At 44.5% G+C, this 26,001-nt stretch overlaps 1 protein-coding gene across 1 annotated transcript in view; it reads right to left on the bottom strand.

The window, feature by feature from the left end:
* The window catches only part of MICU2 (mitochondrial calcium uptake 2), a 284,103-nt gene that overhangs the window by 51,477 nt on the left and 206,625 nt on the right, over window positions 1-26,001 (bottom strand). Inside the window, exons 5-7 of the mRNA XM_063429809.1 lie at window positions 25,218-25,265; window positions 18,682-18,764; window positions 478-543 (exon numbers count right to left, since the gene is read on the bottom strand). Coding sequence (XP_063285879.1) covers window positions 478-543; window positions 18,682-18,764; window positions 25,218-25,265 — 197 coding nt within the window. The remainder of the gene's footprint in view (window positions 1-477; window positions 544-18,681; window positions 18,765-25,217; window positions 25,266-26,001) is intronic.

The raw sequence follows: 26,001 nt of genomic DNA, 5'->3' as shown, positions 1-26,001 counted from the left end.
AGAACGCCGGTTGTGAGGAATTCTGGAAAACCCAAAACACACACTAAACATGAAGTTGGTACAGTTTACTCCTAATCTTCTGTCCCAAATATCTATTTAGATAAAAATAAAACAAGATGGATTCTGTACTTTAAACAAATTTCAGGAATTTGAAGGCAAGTCATATACCTATGATTTGCGGTATTGAAACATATTTATTAAATGGCAACACATTCTGTACTGCATTACAATGAGATAAATCAGAGGGAAATAATGAAATATGTACTATATACAAACGCTGCGGGAGGTACGGTTTCTAATCATAAAATGACCAGGAATGTTTTATACATGGATTTTAGAGCATATAGAGCTTCAGTCGTGTGGGTAAACCTAATTTAAAGCTTTTACAATACAAGATATTTATTACAATGTAAATACGTATCTGGCATCTAGATTAACCACAGCTGAAACTTTTAGACATCGTACTTTATATTTTACCTGTAAGGATTCTTTATTTCCAAGTGGATCCATGAATTCATCTTTAGTGCCAATGATCTTTTGTAACTACAGGTGGGGGAAAAAAAATACAATATAAAAAAGAAAAATATGAGCTCAGTGAAACAGAAAAGATTTAATACCTCCCAAATTTCTCTCCCCCCCCCCCCCCCCCCAACAAATACACAAAGTTTTAATTTCAGCACTTAAGGTTAGCTGAATGCGGAATACGGTTCAGCTGTCATATTTTGGCAATTTTAACCTATTTGGCTAGTCATAAAATGCAAAACAGTGGACAACAGAGGAAATATAATAGATACATGCAAAAGAACTGAGCCACATTAAATCAGTCAAATCTGAAAAGCAAATTTGGCATTTAGTGAATAGATGTTTGGTTCATAAATGTTAAGTGGTGATATTTTCGGCAAAACAGATCCTGCGACTTCTCTACATGTTTCCGTAACACGGTAGAGAAACTATATAATTAATTTGATATGTAGTTACTGTTACTTATTTTACTGTTAGAAATTGCTAAATTGTTAAGACTGTAAACTGGACATTTTCATGGGTGTCAATAATAATTTTATTTTTATCGTTGATATTTTCAGCACTCTCAATGATCACAGAGATTCTAGCACTGCGCATTATATATATTTCTAGTGGCATGGTAAGAATGAATGATAACAGCGAGTTAAAAAGAAACATGTTCTGTCTGAATTCCCCTCATTCTTATAGTATATTCGTGGCTAAGCCTGTGCCCAGAGTATATTTTATCAATATGCTATTTCAATTTTGGATGCATCTAGAAGATCAAATTATAGTTTAAAATAAATAGATAAGGGGGGGCGGAGCCTGACCGTTGAACGGATCAGATGTGTCCCGTTTGAGCTCCAGCGCCTGGAAAACACGATGGCCACCCCAGGAAGCCAAAAGCACCAGCAGAAAAGAACAAGCGGAGAGTTGACAGGCGGGAAAAGAGCAGGCCCCCCCTGGGCACTCCATACGAAACAAGCACACAGCCTTACAAGATAGGCCCACTTAGGCTGAAGACCACCAGGGGAATACCCCCTGAGCGTCGACCCCCTGGCGCAGAGGATCCGACGCCACCCCTCCATCAGGATCCACGGCAGCACCCGATTAGGGAAGAACGTGGCCTCCACTGGGAACACCCAAGTTCGTGGTCCACTGATGCAGGTCTCAAAATCGGCCCGGGGCTTTGGGGAGGACCTGCCTGAACTGCCTTCAATTCTCATGCTACCCCCCAAGCTTGCCACCGAGCCGGGGCATTGGCTGAATCTGGACTATGCACCTAAGCCTGAAACACAGGTCTACACCGGCAAATACTTTCACATCGGCCAGCACACACGACCTAAGCTACCTGACAACCTTACATTAAAGGACCACCATAGTGACAGGAAAGCTCTATAGGGTCTTTAGGTCCCCCCCACCCTCAGGGTCCCACTCTCGCCCGGCTGAAGGGGGAGGAATAGGTTAAACGCTTACCTTACCTGGCACAAGCACACATAGGCACTGGCCAACGCCCCCACACCTGCTACACCTGCCACTAGACCTGTCTTGGGAGGAAATAGCCGACCGTTCCCGCATGGTCTCCCACAGTAAGCGCTGGCGCCCGTGGTAACCCATGTACTCATCCACTGACAACCTAACCATAAACAAGTCTAATTAACCCTTGACATTTTTAGATATGCATGTGTCCATTACTCGAATGTACCTTTAAGCACCTTCTGTAATACCTAATAGACAGGTCTCCTAACTACCCAACTTAGTTATACACGTTATAGTTTTAGCAATCTATATAGGAAGACTGTCTTTCATGTGAGTCTGGCATGTTTAATTCCGACACAGCCTTTTATTATTTTCTGATCTTTGTGTATGTTACCTAACCTAGCCAAACTCACCTATATACGCCTTGTACCCTGATTTACGGCTAGATAGACCCACCTAGGAATTGCACTACCCTGTTTATCTCCTGTTCATAATATAAAAATTGTGCATGCCTTATCTAATGCTCTGCAAAGCCTAAGGATTGCCGTTGGGGTATATCAGGCCTGTTTGTACTACTCCTATGCACAGCAAAAAAAAAAAAAAAAAAAAAAATACATAATTGCCATGCCTTCCAACAGTCTCTGTTTTGGCAAGACTGTGCTGCATTTAGGTTACTGTCCTGCCATCCTGGGTTTGCTCGCTGGTGGCCCACATCTGGGAACAGCAGAGTATACATCTCCCATAAAGCACAACATGGGCATAGAGCTTAAAGGGATACTACAGGCACCCAGACCAATTCAGCCCATTGAAGTGGTCTAGGTGCAGTGTCCCTATTGTACTTCGTGCTGCAATGTAAAACATTGTGGTTCCAGATAAACTGTAATTTTTACATTGCAACACTAAGTCTGGCACTTCCTGGCTGTTAATGGACTTTTGGTCCACTCTGCGTGAGGACATTGAGCATCATGTATGTCACCATTGGAAAAATTGATTAAATGCTTTCCGATAGTGGGGGGGGGAGGGGCTCTCGTGCATGTGCATTAGAGCCCCCTCGTCAGTAACGTTGTAGGAGGTGGAGCTGCAACCCAGCGCTGAGGGACATCAGTGCTGGGATCGAATTAATAAAGGGTTTATTTTTTAACATTTTTATTTACCACTGCAGGGGGAGGCAGAGGTAGCTATACTGCCAGGAATACAGCATTCTAATGCTGGCAAAATAGAATCCCTTTAAGGACCAAACTTCTGGAATAAAAGGGAATCATGACATGTCACACATGTCTTGTGTCCTTAAGGGGTTAAAAAGGGATTGATTATGGTGTGCCCTGAGTGGGTCTGGCCAGCATTTTGTGCATCAGGAACACATTCATGTCAAGGTGAAAGGTGGGGACAGACAACAGCAAGGGCTGATGGGAGAAGCAGCTAGTTTAAACTGGTCTGGCAGCGTACCTGGGACAACACCCTGCTGGGGAAACAATAGGACAGGAAAAAAGGGGGAGTGGGAGAGGCACAGACAAGAAATCCATTCAAAATACCCTGCACCAATAATGGGCACAGAGTGACCAAAACACAGAAGGCATCTGGGGACCCACAGTTAGTTTGGACAATGTATGGGGTGTATGGACAACCGAACAAAAAGGGAATAAAAGTGTAGCTAGAGCATCCATTCCGCTATACCACCTATTCTCAATACATACTACCTAATGTTGCAAAGTATGGAGTGGGGAGGAGGCACTACTCCTTTAATCATTTTTTATACTTTCATCATTCCCTATACTCTGTTTGGTCTTACCAATGTTTTGTTTTCACTGCAAATGATGTTTTATAGAGTGTAACATTGTGTTAAGGTTTTTATGCCGGTAAATGTTGTTTTAATATGGTCTTCATTATTATTAATTATAAAGCGCCAATAAATTCTGCAGCGCTGTACAATGGGTGATCTAACAGACACATATGTGTAGGCTGATGAGTTGGATGACCAGGAACAGAGGGTATTGAGGGGCCTGCTCAAACGATCTTACATACTAGCGGGCATGGGGTAAAGTGACACGAGAGGTAAGGGTAGCATGCATTTAATGTATGGGGAAAGTAGGTTACTAGAATACTTTACAATGAATGCTTGATTTGTTTTACATGACAGTTAAAGAAGAAGAAGAAAGGTTAGTTACTAAGGTACGGGAAGGGAAAGCTTTTTACGGTTTAATTGATACGCTTTACAAAAGGAAATTACTTTTCAATAACTTTTTTTAAGGAATGGAGACTGGGTGAGAGTTTAATGAAGCTGGGAAGGGAATTCTTGCTCCAGGCTGGCTACTGATGCCCCAATAATGCTGCCAGAGGTGGGAGTTACAACGTTAACAACAAAGAGCTTTAGCTCTGTATGTGCAGAGTTTTATAGTGAAACCCTGCACACACAGATAATAACTATGTAAACAAATTCAGAGCCTAAACATGGAGCACTCTTGCCTAGTAGGTATCTCCATGCTTGGGCTTTGAATTTGTGTACATAGTTATTATTTGTTCAGCCTTGTATATTCATGTTTTGTATTTTTAGTACTTCCTTCCCATTGGCACTTACTTACCTTTTTTTAGCTTAAAGCGGCACTGTCATGCCGAACTTACCTTTCCCCAATCGATTCCTCTTCTCTCCCTCTCTCAGGATCTGTTCTTCTTTTCTTCCTATCTGCTATAGTTTTCTTTAAAACTTGAGAAAAAGTAGGGACTATTTCTCTTCTGGAGGTTTCCTACGCAGTGACCAGCGGTGACCAGCGGAGGAGCAAAGTGTGCTTCGTTTCCAGTGGTCACAGCAATTTTCCCATGATCCTTAGCTTTCCTCCCTATTCCCACGATGCTTCCTGTCACTTAGACAGAACGCCGGCAAAACTGCCAAATTGCGTTTTAACAGTTTTTCCATTCGTGTTAGAACGCAATGCGGGACTTTGTTCGGATCGGAATTTCATTCGAATGAATGAAACTCCGATCCTATTCATTGCTGTGGCTGCATCTTGCAGCCGCTTAGTAGATAACTCTCTAATTCCCACGGTATTAGGGAGCTATCTACTAAAAGGCTTAAAGACCTAAATTGGTCTTTCAGCCAAATTTACTAATACTAAGTAAAGATTACTTAGTATTAGTAAATAATATGCTCCTACTAGCTATACCGAGAGTAGGGGCATGTCTAGTAAGCCTATGGCTGCTCACTGTAAAAAAAACAACTCACACAAACAAAAAAAACAACCTATTGGCCCCACCCCTGTGCGATGGGTGGGGGCCATAAATTACAATGGGGGGGACCTATTGTCCACCCCCCGCCCCCACCCCTGCGCAGCGGGTGGGGGCCCTAAGCAAGGATAAAGGGTGGGGACCTACTGTCCTCCCCCCGGCCCCCACCCCTGAGCGGTGGGTGGGGGCCCTAAAAAACAATAAGAGGGGGAGGACCTACTGTCCTCCCCCTGGCCCCCACCCCTGATGGGTGGGGGCCCTATATAAGAATGGTGGGGGACCTACTGTCCTCCCCCCCTAGCCCCCACCCCTGAGCGGTGGGTGGGGGCCCTAAATAAAAATCACCCCCCACAATCAAGGTGACTAGGGGTCCCAAGCCCCTAGTCAACCCTCCCCCCCCACCCAAATAAAACTACCCCCTACCTACCCCCCCCTCACCCTAAAAATAGTGAGGGGGGAATAAAATAATTAACATGTAAAGAAAAATTCAACTTACCATTTGACGTCTTCTTTTTTCTAAAATCTTCATTTTTCAGCCCAAAAAAAGGGCAAATAAAAAGCCATCATACCCGTCGAATTTAAAATAAAATAAAAAAACCCGAGCGCAAAAAAAAAATCCTGACAAAAAAGAAAAAACCCGACGCTAAAAAAGGAGAGGGGAGAACAGTATGTCCCCCCCCCTTTATTTTGATGGCCCCCACCCAACGCTCACGGGGGGCAGGGGAGGACAGTAGGTCCCCCCATTGTGATTTATGGCCCCCACCCAATGCACAGGGGTGGGGGCAGGAGGGGAGGACAGTAGGTCCCCCCCCTCATTATTTTTATGGCCCCCACCCAACGCTCACGGGTGGGGGCGGGGGGGGAGGACAGTAGGTCCCCCCCATTGTGATTTATGGCCCCCACCCACCGCGCAGGGGTGGGGGCCGGGGGGGAGGACAGTAGGTGGCCCCCCCCATTATTTTTATGGCCCCCACCCAACGCTCGCGGGGGGGAGGAGGAGGACAGTAGGTCCCCCCATTGTGATTTATGGCCCCCACCCACCGCGCAGGGGTGGGGGCAGGGGGGAGGACAGTAGGTCCTCCCCTCTCATCTTTAGGTAGGGCCCCCACCCACCACTCAAGGGTGGGGGCGGGGAGGGGAGGACAGGTGGTCCCCCCCTCCCCATTGTAATTTATGGCCCCCACCCACCGCGCAGGGGTGGGGGCCGGGGGGGGAGGACAGTATTTTTTTTTTCCATAATCTTTATGGCCTCGACCCGCCGCGGTGGGAGCCGAATAGTATTTTTTGTTTTGTTTTGTTTTTTACAGTGAGCAGCCACAGATTCTAATCTCCCTTATGCTATTATGGGGGTCATATTGACCCCATAGAGTGAGGGGGAGGGCCTGGGGGGCTTATGAAGTGTCAGGGAGCACTGCTCCCTGCCGCTTCTATCTTTACATATTACAAGGAGGGAGCTGCGCGCAGGTAGCTCCCACCTTGTAACAAACTGAACGAACACTGATATTCGGTATTTGTTTGTTCGTCTGATTTTTCTATTCATTCATTCGGCTTTCTGATGAATGAATGGATGAAATTCCCGTTCGCATGTCCAGGTGTTTCACTGGGCATGTGCGGGAATCTCACAGGCTATCTAGTGTGGGCAGATGACGTGTCCCACAGGGACTTCACCTACCCACACAAAGATGGCGGTGCCCCGGAATAAAGATCGGGGCAGAAAATAAAGATTAAAAAAGAGGTAATATGGGGGGCGGGGCCGGGCGGCCATGCTGGCAGGCTGCAAGTCATCACGGCTCCTGAGGGAAATGGCCATTTCTGGCTAGAAACCGGCCTTCTAAAGCTGGTACAAGAAAACAAGACCCTGAAGTGTCCCAGTGCAGCTGGAGCTCCTGATACCGGGTGATTCTGGGTCCTGGTGAGATGCTCGGGGACTTGGGACTGAGGCCTACCCGGGAGGGGAGTGGGGCAGAAGGCCGCTGCCTCGCTTTCCGTCCCGGCCACTACTACCAAGCGACTGACCTGAGGCCTGCACGGCTCCGTTCACCCCCCCCCCCCTTTGGACCGGGGGGGGATATCCCGGTCCCCACAGGGGAGACGGCTACCTGGCTGATCTGGAGCTGCAACACCGGATCGAACCGGCTCACCCTTTAAGATGGCCGCCGACACAACTGCCCCACATGGCACGGGAGAAAGGGGAACTAAGCTAAGTTCCCGCTCGCGGCTGCGAGACTGACCGGTGGGGTGAAAACCACACAAGGATTCCTAGAAGGGTTCGGCGGGATGAGCAACCGAGGATCCTAACCTCTGTAGCACAGGCAGGGCCGGATTAACATAGGGGCTGATGGAGCTGCAGCTCCAGGCCCAGGCCCATGGAATAGGCCCATTGGTTTAAAAAAAAACAACAACAAAAAAAAACATTTTTTTTTTTTTTTTTTTTTTTTTTACACACTACTCTTAGGGTTGCCAGGTATTTCTCAGAAGTATTTCTCAGGTATTTGAGGCTGCCTAGCCGGTGCCGGTATTGCAGTAATACCGGCAATACAAATGTCTGTCTCAGTATAAACATAGATTATTCTGCAATACCAGCGCCGGCCAGTAGGGGTCGCTGTTTGTGTGGAGAGAGGCAGTGATAAGAAGTTACGGCATCTCCCTCCCTGCCTCTCTCTACTCACTGATCCGCGGGGGAGCAGCTCTGCACAGAGAGTCCAGACAGCAGCTCCGAGACATGGGGACGCTGAGACATTGGGACACTGGGGAACATGGGGACCCTGAGCATGGACGTCCGCAGGAATTTTTCCGGGGGGGGGGAGGGTAGGGCGGGCATAATTGTAATGACATCCATGCTTGGCCCCTTTTTGACAGTGTCATGAAAGGGAAGGAGCATAGTCATTTTCACATAAAGCCAGGATGAATAGCGTTTTCACAACTATGGTGTCAGGAATAAATGTTTGTATTCCTGACACTATAGTGTTCCTTTCATCAAATTACAGGAACATTCTGGTCACCATAACAACTTTATCTAAATGAAAATGCTATGATGCAAGGAGGCCCCTGGGTGCTCTTTCTTTGAAGGGGTGAAACCGCTCTCAAATGGTTTACCCCCAAAGGCTTCCTTCAGCTCCAGATCTCCAGGTCGCTCAGTGGTATTCGACTTCTGAGTGTCAGAAGTGCAGATTGACGTTGGGCATGGGTGCCGCTGATTGGCTAGAGTGGTCAGCTGACACTCTAAGCCAATCGCTAGTTCCCGATTCATAAAAATGTTTTATGTTTTTATGAATGGGGAGCTACTGATTGGCTTAGAGTGCTAGCTGACCCATTTAGCCAATCAGCGGCACCCCTACCCAGCAGCCCTCTGTGTTTCCTGACACTCAGTAAATAAAAGTGAACACATTAACACTGATATTGTTTGTTTTTACCTAGGGAGATGAGAGGGTCCAAAGTTTCCCTGCCAGGCCCAGATACCAACGCCTTATGATGTGGTGTCCAGAATGAAGTGCTCCAATCTCATTTTCTTCTCTTTCATTTGACAAAGTCTTCTTTGTTTTCTGAGGCTCCTTCTGCTCCTTTACCTTTCTGCTACTTTCTGCTTATTTTGCGCCCTTCTGCTCCTTTCTCTTTCTGATCCCTTTCTGCTCCTTGATGGCTCTTCCTGCTCCTTGATGGCCCTTCCTGCATCTTGCAGACCCTTCCTGCTTCTTACTGCCCTTCCTGCTTCTTTCTGCCCCTTCCAGCTTCTTGCAGCCCCTTGCTGATCCTTTGTTCCTTCTGATTCTTCCTGCCCCTTCCTACTCCTAGCAGACCCGTACTACTCCTTGCTGACCCCTCCTGCCCCTTGCAGACCCTTTCTACTCCTTGCTGACCCCTCCTGCTCCTTGCTGCCTCTTCCTACTCCATGCTGCCCCTTCCTGCTTCTTGCAGACCCTTCCTGCTCCATGCAGACCCTTCCTGCTCCCTCTTCCTACTCTTTGCTGCCTCTTCCTACTCCTTGCTGCCCCTTCCTGCTGACACTGAGAGGCATGGAGACAAAGGGAGACATGAGGACACTGGGCGACTTTGAGACATAGGAGACATGGCAGTGTCCCCATGTCTCCCAGCCAGTGTCCCTAGTATCTCAGTATCGCCATGTGTCCCTGGTGTCTCTCAGTGCCTGTAGTGTGCCAGTGTCCCTAGTGTCTCAGTGTTCCCTAGACTCCCAAAGTCCCCTAGTCTCCCAATGTCTCTGTGTCCCCATGTCTCCTAGTGTCTCAGTGTCCCCTAGTATAAAAGAAAAAATCTCAGGCACTCACTGTGATAGATTTAGGCAGGTTTATTGGACACCGCAACGTTTCGACCTGTACCCAGGTCTTTATCAAGTCTCCAATGTCCCCTATGTATCGGTGTCCCCTATGTATCAGTGTCTCAGTGCCCCATGTCTCTCAGTGCCCCATGTCTCTCAGTGCCCCATGTCTCTCAGTGCCCCATGTCTCTCAGTGCCCCATGTCTCTCAGTGCCCCATGTCTCTCAGTGCCCCATGTCTCTCAGTGCCCGTAGTGTCTCAGTGCCCGTAGTGTCTCAGTGCCCGTAGTGTCTCAGTGCCCGTAGTGTCTCAGTGCCCGTAGTGTCTCAGTGCCCGTAGTGTCTCAGTGCCCGTAGTGTCTCAGTGCCCGTAGTGTCTCAGTGCCCGTAGTGTCTCAGTGCCCGTAGTGTCTCAGTGCCCGTAGTGTCTCTGTGCCCGTAGTGTCTCTGTGCCCGTAGTGTCTCTGTGCCCGTAGTGTCTCTGTGCCCGTAGTGTCTCTGTGCCCGTAGTGTCTCTGTGCCCGTAGTGTCTCTGTGCCCGTAGTGTCTCTGTGCCCGTAGTGTCTCTGTGCCCGTAGTGTCTCTGTGCCCGTAGTGTCTCTGTGCCCGTAGTGTCTCTGTGCCCGTAGTGTCTCTGTGCCCGTAGTGTCTCTGTGCCCGTAGTGTCTCAGTGCCCGTAGTGTCTCTGTGCCCGTAGTGTCTCAGTGTCCCCTAGTATAAAAGAAAAAAATATCAGGCACTCACTGTGATAGCTTTAAGCAGGTTTATTGGACACCGCAACATTTTGACCTATACCCAGGTTTTTATCAAGTCTCCAGTGTCCCCTATATATCACAGTATCTCAGTGCCCCATGTCTCCCCGTGTCCCCTCGTGTCTGTCACCCAGTGTCCCCAAGAGTCTCAGATTTCCCAGGTCTCCCAGTGTTCGCTAGTATCTGTGTCCCCGTGTCTCCCAGTGTCCAATGTCTCTCAATGTCCCCTAGTGACATGGGGACACTGGGAGACATGAGGACACAAACACTAAGGGACTGGGAGACATAGGGACACAGACATTCTCCCTTTTTGTGTATGTTCGCCCTTTCGGCCGTTCTGGTTTTGTGATTTGTGTCAGTAGCCCACCCTTTTACCGCATCCATAGACTTCCTGCTTTACTGGACACTGCTGTTAGGGGGTATGGGTTTACTTGAAAGATGAAAGCATGAGATTAGCAAAGGGTTTGTGTTTTCTCATAGTTGCATCCTATGAGTTTCCCTACAGCATCATCTCCATCAGATACATGACTGTTGCTGTCACCGGGCCGCCGAGCCTCACGGCCGTGCCCGACCAGCACGGCCACGCCGACAACACGAGCTTACCTGCTCGTCGGTGAGCCGGGAACCGCTCCTTCCGTTCTTCCGGGCATCACGCCCGAATCAAACATGGCGCCGACCACGTGGTCGCGCCTAAGAGTAGCTCCGCCCCCGAAAATTATACCAACGTGTGCGTGACGTCACGACGTCAACGCACACGCACGTTTTGGGGTCAGAGGTCGCCCTCTGACCAATCATAGCCTAGAGAGGGGTATTTAAACCCCTAGCTTTTCCCATTACTTTGCCATGTCGTGGTTTCAGTTTCCTGATTTCCTGAGAGTGCTATTTCCGTGATTCTGATTTCCTGGTATCCTGATCCTTGGCGTTTCCCTGGTTATTCTGATCTCTGGTTTCCCTGACTTGGCTTGTTTTATCGGTATTGAGTATTTTCTGGCTTCCTTGACCTCGGCTTTCCCTTTGACCATTCTCTGTCTCTAGCGTATTAGTCCGGCCATTCTAAGGTCCGGTTTACGCTCTATCCTGTTATTTTCCTTTTCTTACCTATGTATATGTTTACATAGTTTCTGCGTGCTGGACCACATTACTAGTCGTGACATTACGACATGGCCATGGATCCTGCAGAACTATGCAAGCATATGATCGCCTGTGAGAGTAGGGTGGAGGATATGGACCACAGGTTAGACCAATTTTCCCAGGCATTTCAGACCTTGCTCCAGAGGACTGCCTATTTAGAGGTCCCTCCGGTACCACCTGTGGTTCCGCCACCTGTAGTGGTTCCCGTACCACATAAACCACCGTCCATAACCTTGTCACCGCCCCCTCGCTATGGAGGTGATTCTAAGGAATTCAGAGGTTTTTTAAACCAAATTGAATACCACTTTGAGGCCTCCCCAGGTTCATTCCCAACAGATAGATCAAAAATAGGCTATCTGATGAACCAATTAACTGGAAAAGCCTTGACCTGGGCTAACCCCTTATGGGAAAGTGGTGACGCAGTAGCCCGTGATTACAGTACTTTTCTTACGGCTTTTAAGGCTAAGTTTGAACCTAAAGGCAGGGAGAAGAACGCTGCCAAAGCCCTTATGAGAATCAAGCAAGGTAGTCGTTCTGTAGCCGATTATGCAATAGAGTTCAGGACATAAGCGTCTGAGGTTGATTGGACCAATAGTGGTCTGGTGGCTGCTTTCTCTGAAGGTCTAGCTGAGAGTATACAAGATGAGACTGCAGCTAGAGACCTTCCGGTTAATCTTAATGAGTTTATTGCCTACATGATAGACATTGATAACCGGCTCAGAGAGAGAGAGAAAAACAAACAACGTAACAGACGTTCTAATTTGTCCATAGCTCCTCGTTTCTCTAACCCAGTGGTGAGTAGCCAAACGCCTCTTCCAGAACCTGAACCCATGCAATTGGGTAGCGCTAAACTCACTGAGGCAGAGAGACAACACAGACGTAACGAGGGGTTATGTATGTATTGTGGCAAGAAGGGACATCTAAGATCGTCATGCCCGGTTCGGCCGGAAAACTTGCACACCTAAGGCACGTACGGGGACCGACCTTAGGTGTGATGTATATGTCCCCTAAATTGACTAAGAACCGTTTCCTTGTCAAAGTAACCTTATCTTTCAAGAACACTACTGTTCATTGTGAGGCTATGATTGACTCTGGGGCAGCGGAGAATTTCCTAGACAAAGAATTATCTGCAAAACATCTCCTGCCCTTAAGACATAAAGGGAAACCGATAGCAGTCGAGGCCATTGATGGAAGGCCTCTTACCCAGCCTTTCATCACACACGAAACTCTGCCAATCACTGTTTCAGTGGGTATTCTCCACTCTGAAGAAATTACCTTTCAAATCATATCTTCACCTACAGTTCCGATAATACTCGGTTTCCCTTGGCTCCTGAAACACAATCCACGTTTGGATTGGATTGAAGGAGAGATTGTGAGTTGGGGTGAGAGATGCAAAGGTGTTTGCTTTAAGCAAATCCCACAACCTATTGGTACCATTAATGTTCCTGTTGCACCTCCCTTGACCACACAAATTCCACCGCAATTATATGGATTTGAAAGAGGTATTTAACAAGGTCCAGTCAGAAGGGTTACCTCCTCATAGACCTTATGACTGTACCATAAACTTATTACCAGGGACTATGCCTCCCAAGATGGATTTTTCCAGATGGATCCCCGTAAACTGGAGGCAGTCTTACAGTGGCCATTACCCAAGGGCCTTAAAGCCACTCAACGCTTTATAGGTTTTGCGAATTACTACCGCAAATTCATAAAGGGTTTTTCCTCCGTGATTTCCCCTATAACCAATTTAACCAAAAAAGGAGCAAATTGTACATCTTGGCCCAAAGAAGCAAGAGAGGCATTTGAACTGTTAAAATCTTTATTTTCCTCAGCACCTGTCCTGACCCATCCTGATCCAACCAAACCATTTATCCTAGAGGTGGATGCATCAGAGACAGGAGTTGGAGCCATTCTGTCTCAAAGAGAAAGTCCTGATACACCTTTACATCCTTGTGGATTTTACTCTTGCAAACTCACACCTGCAGAGAAGAATTATGACATAGGGAATAGGGAACTTTTGGCCATTGTACTTGCCCTTAAGGAATGGAGGCATCTCTTGGAAGGTTCCAAAGAGCCACTTTTGATCTTTACTGATCATAAGAATTTGGCTTATATTGGGGACGCTAAGAGACTGTCCTCTCGTCAGGCTAGATGGTCATTGTTCCTCTCCCGATTCAATTTCATAATTACGTACAGGCCTGGTACTAAAAACACCAAGGCAGATGCACTTTCTAGGCAGTTTGAGACAGATGAAGCTCCGGAACAGGTGATATATCCTATTATACCTCCTGAATGCCTCATTGTCACTACAGTTACCGAAGTATCTTCTCCACTCTTCTGTGCCATAATAGCAGATCAAACTCAGGCACCTGTGGGAAAACCTCCGGACAAACTGTATGTGTCACCTCAGTTTCGAAAGAAGGTACTAGATTTGTTCCATGACAACCTCACAGCAGGCCATCCTGGAGTCCATAAAACCCTCTCTGCCATCTCCCAGAGGTTTTGGTGGCCTGCTCTTAGAAACGATATCAAATAATATGTTGGGGCATGTCAAATATGTGCCGTTTCTAAAGTTCCTCCTAGATCGCCTCCTGGACTCTTACAACCACTGCCCATACCCAGTGCTCCTTGGACCCACTTAGCCATGGATTTCATTGTGGATCTACCCAGTTCAAACGGGTTTAATACAGTCCTTATGGTTATCGATAGGTTCACAAAGATGGCACATTTTGTCCCCCTTAAAAAATTACCATCTGCTCAAGATCTAGTTCAAATATTCTTGAGAGAGATCTTTCGGTTGCACGGTGTACCTAAAAGCATAGTATCTGACAGAGGTACCCAGTTTGTTTCTAGGTTTTGGCGTTCCTTTTGTAAGCAATTAGGCATTGAACTCTCCTTTTCGTCGGCGTATCACCCTCAAACTAATGGAGCAGCAGAGAGGGCGAATCAGTCTCTAGAAGCCTATTTACGTTGCTTTATAAATGCCAATCAGTCTAACTGGTGTGAGCTCTTACCCATGGCTGAGTTCGCCAGGAACAACGCCACTCATGAATCTTCTAATCATAGTCCATTCTTTGTAAATCAGGGTTATCACCCCGCTGTTTTTCCTTCTGAATTCTCAGACACGGAAATTCCTGCCTTGAACACCCGTTTGGAATCAATTCATGATACCTGGGATTCCGTCCATTCAGCTCTGCAGAAAGCTTCATTACGAGCAAAGGCCCAAGCTGACAAAAAACGGGGCGCTAATCCTGTATATCTTCCAGGTGACAGAGTGTGGCTCTCCACAAAACATATCAAGCTTAAGGTCCCGTCCATGAAATTTGCCCCTCGGTACATAGGTCCCTTTCGAGTTACCCAACGTATTAATCCAGTGACCTATTCTTTGGCACTTCCGGCTCATATGAGAATTGCAAATACTTTCCATGTGTCTCTGCTCAAGCCCCTTACTTGCAATCGCTACACCAGGTTATCCACTCCTCCTCCGCCCTTGGTAGTGGGTGATCAAGAAGAATACGAAGTCCGTTCTATCATGGATTCCAAATTATCCAGAGGTGTCTTGTCCTATCTCGTTGACTGGAAGGATTATGGTCCCGAGGAACGTTGTTGGGTTCCTGCTGACCGGGTCCATGCGCCCCGTCTTATCCGGACATTTCACAACTGCTTTCCTCTTAAGCCGGGTCCTTCCCGCCCGGTGCGCGGTCTTCGAGTGGGGGGTACTGTTGCGGTCACCGGCCCGCCGAGCCTCACGGCCGTGCCCGACCAGCACGGCCACGCCGACAACACGAGCTTACCTGCTCGTCGGCGAGCCGGGAACCGCTCCTTCCGTTCTTCCGGGCATCACGCCCGAATCAAACATGGTGCCGACCACGTGGTCGTGCCTAAGAGTAGCTCCGCCCCCGAAAATTATACCAACGTGTGCGTGACGTCACGACGTCAACGCACACGCACGTTTTGGGGTCAGAGGTCGCCCTCTGACCAATCATAGCCTAGAGAGGGGTATTTAAACCCCTAGCTTTTCCCATTACTTTGCCATGTCGTGGTTTCAGTTTCCTGATTTCCTGAGAGTGCTATTTCCGTGATTCTGATTTCCTGGTATCCTGATCCTTGGCGTTTCCCTGGTTATTCTGATCTCTGGTTTCCCTGACTTGGCTTGTTTTATCGGTATTGAGTATTTTCTGGCTTCCTTGACCTCGGCTTTCCCTTTGACCATTCTCTGTCTCTAGCGTATTAGTCCGGCCATTCTAAGGTCCGGTTTACGCTCTATCCTGTTATTTTCCTTTTCTTACCTATGTATATGTTTACATAGTTTCTGCGTGCTGGACCACATTTCTAGTCGTGACAATGACGCTTAGGAGGTAGGACTGTTTTAGTGTTTTTGGTCAATAAGATTTTGTAATTAGGCCCATCATAATTATCAGAACCAGGCCCACTGGGCTCTTAATCCGGCCCGGAGCACAGGCAGTCATGGAAGCGACCCCCTGCAATGGGTCGGAGGCAAAATGGACACTCACCTCTCCGGGTACTCCACCAAAGCACACAGCTACACCAGCCTCCCGCTGCTCCGCTGGGCCAGGGGCCCGCCTGGACTGTAAACCAAGCTGCTGTCCATACCCATCAAACGAGCCCACACACCTATGTACACAGAGAGGACGGCCTGCAGATACTGGGAGACGGCACACACTGACGCGGTGCGCCGAAGAGGCATGCGGGAAGAAACACGCTACCCTGCAAATGGGTTTGGACTGTGCCCGACAGCTATGGGCATAGGCTGAGTATGACAGGCCCTGGGGGTCACTAGACATGCCAGAGCATTAGCCTGTCGTCCCCTCTCACACACAGCACTGCTCTCTAGCTACTGCATGTGATTTTACAATCTGTTTTATGCCTATACTCGTATGTCTCCAAATCCATCTGATCCCTCTAACCCTCAGCACCCAGTTACTAAAATGTCTGATGGCCTCCTTTCCTTAAGCAATGTATAGTACCCATGTATAACTAGCATGTGCAGTATTAGCATTCAATTTTAATGATTATGCAGCTACTTCACTAAATACCTGCACCAGGTTACAGTTTATAAATTACTTACTCTATACAACAGGTTAATTCGTACTCAATGGCTAACTAGTCTCATATCGCCTAACTGGTAGCCATAGTTTGCATGGGAAAAGCCTCACACTCTACTAAGCCTAACCTTGCTGCAGCAAGCATATACACTCATATGGACTACTAGACAACAACTACACCAGGCTTAACCAGCATATTTAACGCTTTCTGGGTCCACAAATAGTTAAGGCGCAGCAAGTTAGCATATTACTACATACTGAGAAGTTAAATAATCTAACTGCACTAGCTTGCTCTAAGAATTAGCAATTTGCTACAATATTCACCGTACTGTTATAAGCGTGGCCTCAGTAATGTTTTAGTGTGTTAATAATTTTACATTATAGTTACATAAACGAGAACCTACACTATTGAAATTATGATCTCAATTACTTAAAAATGTGCCTGACTAACGAATGCCACAACCTGTATTGCAAATGTATTCCAACTTACCAGATGTCGCCATGACAGTGCCGCTTTAACTATTAAAGGTTATATTTTATTCCATTAGGGCACTCCGTGTTTCTTTTGTTTTTCCTTTTACTACTCTGGTAGTCTATCATGGGTTAACCCATATATGAGTGTATTCCCTAGCTTCCATTCTAATACTTTTGTCCTTCACACACAGACTCCAAGCATCATGGCAACTTCAAATCAGTCAAGTGGTTACATTGCATGGAGTAACCTTTGCACAGTCATGGCCTTTGAAACATTTAACAACCTGTCACCATATGCCAAGGACTGACCACTCCAGGAGCAGGGCCTAAAAAAAAAATTCTCAAGGCCTATTGGACTTACCTTATCATCTGAGTTTCCACCTAACCAATACCCCGATTAGCGTGTCATGCTGGATAGAGGGCAGACTTGATCTGGATAAGAAGAGTGTCTAAGCCATGCCCAACTGGATTTAGCAACATCTCTGGATCTTTGACAGTGAATTCTACGCTGGTTGTTTTTGTTAAATGTCAGTTTGCTAAAAGATCACATGGAACAATTGTTAACCAGCACGAGGAGTAACAGGGTAACCCATACCTAGCTATCTCAGCTTGTGAATCCTATCTAGGACAGACAGGGCTGACACTGATAATGTGGAAGTGTAAAGTAAAGGCAGTCAAGATGGGGGTCTTCTCTGGGTATTGGGGAAAGTTCCAGTTTTGGTGAGTGTGGGGAGGCACTGTAACCACTCCACACGTACTGTAGCTGTAAGTGGAAGAAGTGCATTAAGTGCCCATTTAATTCAGCATTAAGTATATTAATACATAATGAACAAAGGCAAAGCTTTCCTTATTAGCCTACAGGCTTTGAGACCATTAGAAATGTCTGAGTGAAATGACAAACCTTAATGAAACACACTTTTCCTATTAATAACCATCATCATATCCAGACTAACAATTAAACCGGCATTAAAATATTTTCTATTAAATGCTAAGGATCAAAACCTGATACAGCACTACTCCAAATTACAACGGGGACGGAACCTAAACCTTATCCACACTTAAGCCAGACTTAATTTCATCAGGTTTTTGCTCATTACAAGAGATATCAATCTCAGGCCCATTCATGCTTCAGTCTCTGCACATTTGCTCAATCACTGACTTTAGGATTTAACATTCCTTAAACAAAAACAGAGGTTAAAGGCTTTCATTAGAGAAACCCTATATGTAGGACTTAAAATCTTGCAATACTACTCCAATTAGATGGAAATCTAAAACTAAGTGGGAAGAGACTTTCAATCTTGAAATTCACAGCGATAAAGGCATATTTCAACTTAAATACGTAGTTGTTAGGGTGCAATCATTATCCGAGTGCAAAACCGTGGTTTTTTTTTTCGAGCAGCTTGACAAAATAGGGGGTTTTCTCAAAATCAGAAATCTCGTTTTAGCAAAATAGCTTTAGGTTTATTTTACTGCGTTATTTCACTGTTAACACTTTCATCATCTCCAAATGAAACTGGTTCCCTGTGAGAAAAGGGAGTGAGACGTCTTGTGTGTTGATGAAAGGGTGGGCTTTGGGTGTCAAGGTGACTACAGATTTTTTTTTTGCCAATGAATTTGTAAACTCGCTGCACATTGAAGGAAAAATAAATACAAATCCATGCCTGAACCTGCAAATTGCTTTCTGGTCATATCCAATTCTATAGACCATTTTTTATTGGTAGAATTTATAATAAATGAATAAAAGTTAGAAAGGTATTTATAAAGCCAAATTAATGTAACGTGCTTACCTTTAAAAATTCTTTTTTTTCAACCTGTTCATTCTCATCTGTGTCCAGCATTTTAAATGCAATGTGAAACCCAATCTGTGGTTCTGCAACAATAAAATTACATAAACCAGAACGGTTAACACACACAGAATAGCAGCACAAGCCATATTTGAAGAAAACTGAAAGATTGTGGGTCCAATTTTACCAATAAAAGGAGGCATTTATCACATCATATCAGATGAGGATGGTTGTCCAATATGGTTGTTGTATGAAGAGTTGGGGATGCATTCTGTTGCTTATCCGAGTCTCACGTTTTGGCCCTCAATGTGTTTCCCCAGATATGAAGGAGTATACCCACAAGCATCTGAAATCATCTGCAGCGCTCATTACATTGTGTGGTAATAACACATCAATTGCAAGGAATGAAAGGAATGTAATGTATCAGGTGAGGGTACTGACATTATTTCATCCATTTTTAGGTGGTGCAGGTCCTGAAGTGTGTGTGAAGATCAAATTGCCTTATATCCTTTGACATGTCGACAAATCAGGCCATTCTGGATCTAAGCCTACATACCACATTACCTTCTAACTAAAGTTAGAATACTTTTTAACAGCAAAGCCCAGAGAGAAATGTATTCATTATTGCAAAGCCCATAGCTCATCAATCAACAATAAAGCCCACAGAGAGGTTCACTCATCGAAAGAGAGCAGTCTGGTACAACAGCTAAGTCCATGGAGAGGTCCACTCACCAGCAGCAAAGCCCACTGAGCAGTCTGCTCAACAGCTAAAAAGTCTTACAGGACAACTATACAGCTTACATTTTCAAATAAATGCAATAAAGTAACAGAACAAATTAACAATGTTAACAGTTCTGTTTGTCTGTTTCACAGCAATATATTTTAAATAAGATTTATTTCATAGAGACTGTGATACATTTCCAGCTATGACAATATAATGACAAATATCGTCAGCCAAAAAAAAACAAAATAAAAATACTTGGGAGATTTAAATCAATATAAAATGCACTATTCAGAATACATTTAGGCTTTGAAACGGTTAATTTGTAAAATTATGTTTTGGTATCTTGCATTTGTGCTTCCACACATTAAGTTAGTAAAAGAATATTCAGAATAAAAATGAAACTTCCAGTACAATGAACCTCAAAAGTGAGCCAACATTAAGAATTATTTGGAACGTCCAATGTAAAGAACATTCTCTACTGAAAATGAAGTTTCCCTCAATGGAATGTTGTTCTAAGATTTCTAAGATATTAGTTGTATTCTGATGCCTCTCAAGCCAAGTCAAGTGGATCGGTATGAAATATAATTCCCTTGCAAAGACAGAAGATGTTTGTTTCTAATGAGGGTCTTGTATTCTGCTACAAAGGAATGCATAGAAGTACAATCTACTTTAGAATTAAGGGCCACAAGGTTTCCAGGGAATCTGTCATAGGAGAGAATGTGATATTTTGCGTGTAGTACATTTTTTCTAGGGATCTACAGCAGACAATCACCTGTAGTTTCAAGAAATGGAAATTCATTGTTTTTGTGCGTCCACTATGTTTTACCGTTTGGGGCTCCAAAAATTGCAAAGTGCTCATGGCTAATGGCATCATACTATGGCTGTGCTCTGCAGTTGCCCAGCTATTGACTGCAAAAGGACATGGTAAAAACTCATCCGTTGATGTCAAAGGGAAAAGGTTTTTTACTACAAATTGTTTGCAGGGATAGAGTCAAAATTTACTTTCTTGTACCATAACCTATGACCTTTGTTAATTTGTTTAAACAAAACTATACTCTATTGCTCTACTGTAGCAGTGTGGAATATATTGAACTGCTTAAAAAATACGAGTTACTTTTTTGGAAGGATTTCTTTTTAATGCAACAGAGATTACCAATTAACTCTCTGCTAGAGTTCCCTTTCTCAGACATCTATGAAACAAATTAAATCATAAATGAGGAAATGCAGTTAATTAAAGTATGCTATCATACGTTCAACTCCAAACCTACAAACAGAAAGTTACAGCGTTGCTCCTAGAACATATAGCCATCAAACACAGGAATCGATCGTCTATCTCAAATCGTTCATAACCTTCTTAGATTTTTATGTATGGACACAGATTTATTCACAGATTTTTCTTTCCCTCAGGTAAAGAAAATATTTTTTTTTTACAGTCTTATGGAGAAATGTGTTTTATTATTTTGTGACTTTCCTTACTGTGTTGTATGACAGTTTTGGTAACTTCCAAACCATAATGGTTTGCTTAGTAAACACGTGGACAATGTAAGGCCACCCACCTTTTCACTGCTCATGAACGGCTCTCATGATCTCTCACTATCCTGAGTAACATAAGAACCACTAGCAAAGGCTCACAGGAATGGCAGCTTATCAAAAACTGGGTGGTTGCAGTTTACAATACTTAGTATAGAACATATCATACACTTAGCATGTATGACCTATAGATGGCACCAAAACCACATACAAGTCATTAATATGTATGTGTGATAAGTAACCCACAGATAGAAATCAGGGTCAATTTACGGTCTTAAATAAATAATAAAATACATCTTTTCCTGCACAGTTTTATGCAAGTTTCACTTAAGACAAGAATCTAATAAAAGTAAAAACAGATAATGAACTTTTTTACAACACGAGTTAAATTTCATTTGTAAACCATGAAACACCTGCGGCAAACCTTGGGATAGCTACAATGTTTACAGGGTGTGCAGCTTGGGATATATTCCAAATATAATCTGTCAATTCTTTATGAAAGGCTAACACCAGCTCTCTCCAGTCAATGAATGCAGAGATGAAAGTACAATAAATATATGCATCAGGCAGCTGGATTTAATTGCTGCTAGATCTGGTCAAGGTCAAATGCATAACTCTTGATTCTGCTGGGGGGAAACACTGAACCCCTGACCAGTGGGCCATTGAAATGCTCTAAAGCCCTTGGACCTCCATAAAACGTGTCTATGCAACTGCTTGAGTATTAAAATCCAAAGTTTTCCTTCTTTGCTGTGTTTCCATCACCTTTGGAGTATTTAGGTTTTGTAAATTTAAAAGGTTGAGTTGTCCCCTACTCCAACCCAGTTAAGTCCTGCTAAACTCTGTAGTAGGTTAATGCCTCCTTAACTTATAGCAGTGATGGCTACCCTCAAAAATCAAAGAGGTTTGTGATCTCCAATAAACTACCCCAAGTGTTCTCAGGCTTTTCGCTTATGATCAGAGTTGGAAGGCTGAACTTAAAGTGGCACTGTCATGCCGAACTTACCTTTCGTTAAATAGCTTCCTCTTCTTTCCCTCTGTCAGGATCTGTTCTTGATTTCTTCCTATCTAATCTAGTTTTCTTTAAAACATAAGACAAAGTAGGGACTACTTTGTCTTATGGAGGTTTCCTACGCCTGACCATCAATGAACAGCAGAGGAGCAAAGTGTGCTCTGTTTCCTGTGGTCAGAGAAGTTTTTTCACAATTCTCACCTTTCCTTGGTGTTCTTGCGATGCCTCCTTTCCATATTCCCGAACGCTGGCAAAACTACCAAATTTCATTCTAACAAAATGAGAGCAGTTCGTCCATTGGTGTTAGGATGAAATTCGGGACTTTGTTCCGATTGTCCCCTCCCTTGGTGGGGCATCTCTTAACTAGCCTGGGGGGACATAGTGGTAAGTTATTTTTTATTTACAGGGATTTAGTTTCTCGTTCCCCCTCACTATTTTTAGGGTGAGGCTGGTAGGTAGGTCTTTATTAATTTTTTTTGGGTGGAGGGTGGTGACTAGGGGCTTGGAGACTCAGTCACCTTGGGGGGGTGTATTTACACTTAGCCCCCCCCCACCCATCGCCCATGGGTGGAGGCAGGACAACAGGTTTTTCATTTTCATTTAGGTCCCCCACCCGCCGCTCATGGGTGGGGGAGGACAATAGGCCTCCCCCATTTTCTTTAGGGCCCCCACCCACCACGCATGGGTGTGGGCCAAGGGAAACCCTATGTACCCAGTTTACTTGACTAGCCCCCACTCGCAGGGCACGGGTTCAGGGGGGACACTATGTCCCCTCTGCTAGTTGATAGATGCCCCACCATGGGGCCATTTGTTAGAGAGGGGGAGCTTTTTTTTTTTTAACAACTGAGCAGCCATTGGCTACTCACTATTTTGTAGACATGCCTCTACTCGCGGCATAGCGAGTAGGAGCATTCAGGAGATTTTAATATGATATTATGGGGGTCTTATTGAGTGAGGGAGGACATGGGGGGACTTGGGAAGTGGCGGGGAGAACTGCTCCCAGCCACTTCTATTTTTACATATTACAAGGAGGGAGCTGCGCGCCGTAGCTCCCTTCTTGTAATAAACCAAACAAACGAACGAAGAGGTCTTCGTTCATTCATTTGAAATTTCTAATCATTTATTCGTCTTTCTGACGAATTAATGGCCAAAAATTCCTGTTCAAATGCCCAAGTGTTTAACTTGGCATGCGCGGGAATTTCACAGCGCTATCTAGTGTGGGCAGATGACGTGTCCTACAGGGACTTCATCTACCCACACAAAGATGGTGGTGCCCAGGACCTAGGTCCAGGGAGAAAATAAAGATTAAAAAATAGGTAATATGGGGGCTTAGGGGCATTTGGGGGTAACTAGGGGGACAATTAGATGTAGTGGAGTCAAGAGGGGGGGGGTTAAAAAAAAACAAAAAAAAACTGGATTCGGCCATGACACTGCCGCTTTAAAGTTCAATTCCACATATGCAGAGGTGTCGTGCCTAAAGGAGCACTATTGTGCCAGGAAAACAAACTCATTTCCTGGCACTATGTAGTCCTTAGGTCTCCTCCACGCTCAGGGCTCCCCTCCTGTTGGGCCTTCAGCCACTTACCTTTCTCCAGCGCCGGGCTCCCTTTCCTCCTCCGCGCGCTTTCAAACCGCCCATAGGAAAGCATTACTCAATGCTTTCCTATGAACGTCAGCGTCTTCTCACTGTGATTTTCACGGTGAGAATCGCGGAAGCGGCCTCTAGTGGCTGTCAGCGAGAAAGTCACTAGAGGATGGATTAACCCTCAGTGTAAACATAGCAGTTTCTCTGAAACTACTATGTTTACAGCTGCAGGGTTAAAAACTAGAGGGACCTGGCACCCAGACCACTTCATTGAGCTGAAGGGGTCTGGGTGCCTGTAGAGGTCCTTTAATGTGCCACGAAAGAGCCAGTTCTTGTCAAATAGCTTTGACATTTAACAGAAAGATCCTGAAAATTCTACCACAAGTTTCTGTGGTGGCTATAGTGGGTTGCTTTTAGGCAACATTGCTGTTAAACTACCATAAAAATATATATATATATAGAAACTAAGAAGATAGAAAATGTATCATTGTTTTACTTTGTAATTCCCAGTTATTTGTGATTAATAGGCTGTATGATTGCTAAGATTGCCAGAGTGATGTAATGTGCAGGGGTAGATCAGACTAAAAACACCTTGCTGTATAATGTTTAGTTCCCTTCTTCAGCATCCTCACATTCCCGTCTGACAACTCCCCTTCCAACCTTTAAACAGACAGATGCTTTCCCCACCAAGATTAAAACATATCTGTTCAATAGCTTTTGACTGTCCAGTACATGTCAGATGTATTTTTTTTTAACTTGGCAAAAAATGTGTGTGGGCATTATTTTTATTTTCACCGAATTTTTAGATTTTCAAAAGAATAATGATAAACCGAGGTAATAACCAATCGAACAATACTCGTAAACTAATGTGTTAGCAATGACGAATTCTGACAATAGTATTTGATGATTCTTGGAGTAGGTGGCTATTTGTGGTTATCACAAAATGTTCTAAATAACTAGCGATAGTGAGCCAGATAGATTTTAGTTTACAAATAGTATTGGCACCCTACCCCAGGCAAATGTAATTTGTTTAGAGACTGTGAAAAGGATTTGCATATATTTTTTTATTTTGAATAGGATAATATATACATATATAACGGTACACATACCAGTTAATTGTTCATGCGAAACAGCTTAACCTTAGAACATATTTCATTTTGCCCTCTCTTTAGCAAAGAGGTAAAGTGAAAAGGCATACGTGACCGTTGAAGTTAAGGGAACATTGAAAACACCATAACCACCACAGCCTGCTATAATTATTAGGGAGCCAAGAGTGCACCCAGCGTAAGTAGTCAAGCCGCTTAAGAATGCCTCCCCTGCTACCAGAGGTTCCCGCAATTAGCTTCCCCCAGCTCCACGGAGTTAGGCCCAGCCAATAAGCTCAGCACTGCACGGATGGGCTTAGCTCAGTGGTAGGAGCTTCTGGCAATAGGGAGAGTGGTGATGGGTGCCAGGCAGGGCTCAGATAGGTTTTCAAACTGTTCTTACACATTTTTACTACTTACAGGTCATTCCTGGCACCATAAGCACTACAGGGGTTGTAGTGATAATGGTGTTTAGAGTGTTCCTTTAATAATTTTTTTGAAAACAATATCTAAGATCAAAAGCTTTATATTATCAATGTATGATGCAATCCTAGGGGAAAGGGGAAGGTAACAATACTTTCATAGTAGTAATTGCATGAAACTTACTTGTCAGTATTGTCAGAAGGAACAAATATTCGGTGTAAGAAATCAGCCCTAAAACAAGAAGAGAAAAGATAAACACATAGTTACATTCTAAATTTTACAAATATATATTCCCTACAGCCAAATTTAAGGCATTTCAGTTCATTTTTTGTATCGGTGACAATGCAGTTTATGTTACCATGTCACATTTACACAAGTAATTGCTGGCAGATCAGTTACACATATTTCATGGTGTCATCGTTAAGACTTGGACCGTGCAAAGCACGCTCATATGTTTGCATTGCACGGAGAATGAACTTGCTATTTCTCAAAACATTCGCATCTGTGCTATGCCTTTAGTATAATGAAAACGAACATTTATTTGTTTTCAATCAGATGCAAACACTAAATCTTGTGAATTTTTTTTTCCCACTTAAAAAAAAAAAATACAGATATATAATCATTGTTTATACAAAAAGAAAATACATTAAACTCATTTAGTCATATGTCGTACTCCTCTAATGTTACTGAAAGGGATCAAAGTATTTTATCCCCTTCCTGCCTTGGTAGAGCGGTTAGTAGCCTGTTTTAGGATCTCAAGGGGGTTAGGCAGACACGCAAGGCTGGGAGATAACTAGATTGCTATGATAGAGCAGCCGATCGCTGTGCCAACAAAATACTTTTTTCTTTTTTTTTTTAATAAGAATATGTCCTTTCTGCAAGGTGAATATATTTCTTCCCTCCTCAAGGAAAATTCCAGGGCTACAATTTGTAGAGTAGACATCAGTGAAGAAAGTTATAGTTTATA

The sequence above is a fragment of the Pelobates fuscus genome, chromosome 1, assembly GCF_036172605.1.
Source record: "Pelobates fuscus isolate aPelFus1 chromosome 1, aPelFus1.pri, whole genome shotgun sequence".
NCBI lineage: Eukaryota > Metazoa > Chordata > Amphibia > Anura > Pelobatidae > Pelobates > Pelobates fuscus.
This window is presented reverse-complemented; position numbering and strand designations above follow the sequence as displayed.